This window comes from Plectropomus leopardus, unplaced genomic scaffold (genome assembly GCF_008729295.1).
Source record: "Plectropomus leopardus isolate mb unplaced genomic scaffold, YSFRI_Pleo_2.0 unplaced_scaffold292, whole genome shotgun sequence".
NCBI lineage: Eukaryota > Metazoa > Chordata > Actinopteri > Perciformes > Serranidae > Plectropomus > Plectropomus leopardus.
In genome coordinates, this window is record NW_024631823.1 from 1 (window position 1) to 2688 (window position 2688).

The 2688-nt window shown below is 46.8% G+C and overlaps 1 protein-coding gene across 1 annotated transcript; it reads left to right on the forward strand.

The window, feature by feature from the left end:
* Positions 1–368: 368 nt before the first annotated feature.
* On the forward strand, positions 369–2230 carry rnf169 (ring finger protein 169; the record flags this gene model as incomplete). The annotated part of the gene is made up of 2 exons (XM_042481602.1): positions 369–479; positions 869–2230. Coding segments are annotated over 2 exons (1245 nt in total), but the record flags the coding sequence as incomplete, so codon positions are not given.
* Between the last annotated feature and the right edge of the window lie 458 nt (positions 2231–2688).

The following is a 2688-nucleotide window of genomic DNA, read 5'->3' on the forward strand; positions in this document are numbered from 1 at the left end:
ATGAGGTAATGAGGCCCTGACATGTTCTGACATTTTTTTCTTTAAAGAAAAAAGTCACCGTACATTTTTGGCTTTAAAAAAAAAAACTTTGGGCGATTTTTAAATTTATTTTTGAATTGAACAAATCCCTCCTTTGTGCTTAAAACATTATTTCACCAGCTGCTCCCCTCTAATAAATAACAAACATTCCCTAATTGATATTTAAATATTCGGTTCCAATTCTGTATGCAGTCATTATTTTTTAAGTAATACTTATTTTGAAAGGGTGTTATATAGTGATGAAGTGAAAGTGATGGTCTTTAAAATGTGCTTTAAAGTCCTGGAAACATCCTGGAAAGTTATTGGTAAAATGTGTATGAACCTGCACGTTTTCGCTCTTCTTCTTCAGTGGTTCTCAGAGGAGTCAGAGCTGCACCGACCCGGTGGAGGACCGCGGAGCGAAGCCAAAGGTCGTCCTGCAGCCGGCGCTCGTGGACAGAGTACGTCACGTGACCTGCGGTGTCTCTGTGTCATAACAACCATCATAAACGCTGAACATGTAACAGAATTTATGCTTTAAGGTCGCTCTTCCAAAGATTCATGTTGGTGTGAACTCACGTTCAAGAAAAAAGGAAAAGGCCAAACGTTTTCTTCGTTGTCACCAAAAATTCAAAAGGCCAAATTCTTTTCTCGAAAAAAGTTAAAAAAAAAAAAAAATTGCTCTTTTTAAAAGCAAAAATCTTTTCTTTGAAAATCACCAAAAAGTTGAAAAGAAAAAAAGTGAAAACTTTTTTTAATGTTTTGTTTATCGCTACAAAAATCATCAAACGTTTTAAAGAGAGAAAAGTCCGTGACGCGTTCTGAGGTCAGGTTGTGTCTCTCTCGTCAGGTTGGCATCAGCCACAGTTTCACCGCAGGGATACTCCTGTCCTCCGAGAACAGCCGTTCCGTCTCCGCTCCCATCGCCGCTCCAGACCGGAGGCTCACCTGGCGAGCGGTCGTGTCCTCGTCGTCGACTCCTCTGGGCGTCCCTCCGCCGCGCCCCGAGCGCTCCATCAGCCCAGAGAGCAACGACAGCATCTCCGAGGAGCTCAACCACTTCAAGCCCATCGTCTGCTCGCCGTGCACGCCGCCCAAACGCCTGCCGGACGGCCGCCTGCTGGAGCCAACCATCGTCAAGTCCACGCCCAGGAACCTGAGTCGCGGCCTGCAGAAGGCCACCAGCTACGAGGCCAGCCCCGCCGTCCTGCAGAAGTGGCGGCAGATTGAGCTTGACCGCCAGAGCCTCAAAGTCAACTCCAAGGCCACGCTGACGAGCCCCGTCAAGGAGCTCCACGCCAAGGCCGCCGGCGGGGGGGACGACGCAAAGACCCAGCCGTCCTCGGCGGCGGGAGACGGAGTGACGCCCGCCAACAAAAGGAGGCTGCTGTTCGAGCCGCCGACCGCTGGAGACTCGGACGCCTTCCACAAACAGTCCATAAAGATCCGGGTCCCTGCCATCCGCTGCAGCGGCGAGGCGGCCTTCAGAGCGAGCTCAGACTCTGAGGCAACTCCTGAATCCTGCAGCGGAGGAGGAGGAGCAGGAGCGGCGCTCTTTAGTCGCAGACAGTCGTTCTCGCCGTACACGAAGAACTCTGGTTTCCAGTCGTGTAAGTTTGTGCCAAAGGACTCGCAGAGTCCGAAGAAGGAGTCCGACAGTAGCCTCCACAACCAGTCTACCTCACGGAAGGGCAAGAAGCGGGACCAGAAGACCAAACACCTGGACTCGGAGCGGGACTCGGACCTGAAGCGGAGCCGCTCGGTCGGCCAGGAGGCCTTCGACGAGCGCTACATCCGCCAGCTCCGGCAGGAGCGCCGCGACCGCACGCTCGCCCTCAAACTGCAGAGACAGTTCGACCTGGAGAACCAGACCGCCAACCGCCGCAGGAGCCCCGACCAGTACTTCCTGCGGTCCTGGATGTCCAATCAGAACCGCAGGAGGCGTGGCTTAAGGAGATCCCGACGAATCAACAAGAAGCACTAGAGAGGAGTCGTCCGGCGACTTGGCACAAAGAGACTCGAAGAGGTTTAAATATGCAAAGCGACGAAAGGTTTGAATGTTTTTACACGACAGGCGAGGACAGAGCTTATAACAGGGTTCATATGGACATGGAAAACCTGGAACAGTCCTGGAATTTGCTAATAGCAATCTCCAGGCTTGGAAAAGTTTTGGAATTCTAAATATACCCTGAAAGTTTTTAAAAGTCCTGGAATTTTGTTTTACAAACCTGTATGATAACACATGATGTGTTCAAGGACCGTCGGAAATTTGAAAATCCAACAGTAATTTCAGTTTTTACAGTTTCTGGCTGATAAATTGGATTATTTTGGGATTTTTTAAAGAAAGAAACAGTTCAAAAATCTTAAATAAAAATGAATAGCAAATGTTTTCTTTAAAAATCAAAACAAACAAAATTCAACAAACAAGCTGAATTATTTTCTTCTTTCTTCTTTCTATCATTTTTAAAGTTAAAAAAAAATCCCAAATATTTTCTTTAGAATTTGCCAAAAATGTACAAAAGTGCCAAGTTTTTTTCTTAAAAAAAAAAAAAAAAAACGGAAAAAAGGTTACAATCGAAAAAATAACTAAAAAGGCCAAAAAAAAATCACCATTTTCGTTCAATTGCAAAAATCTTTTAAGAGAAAAAGGCCAAAATGAATAATGTCACC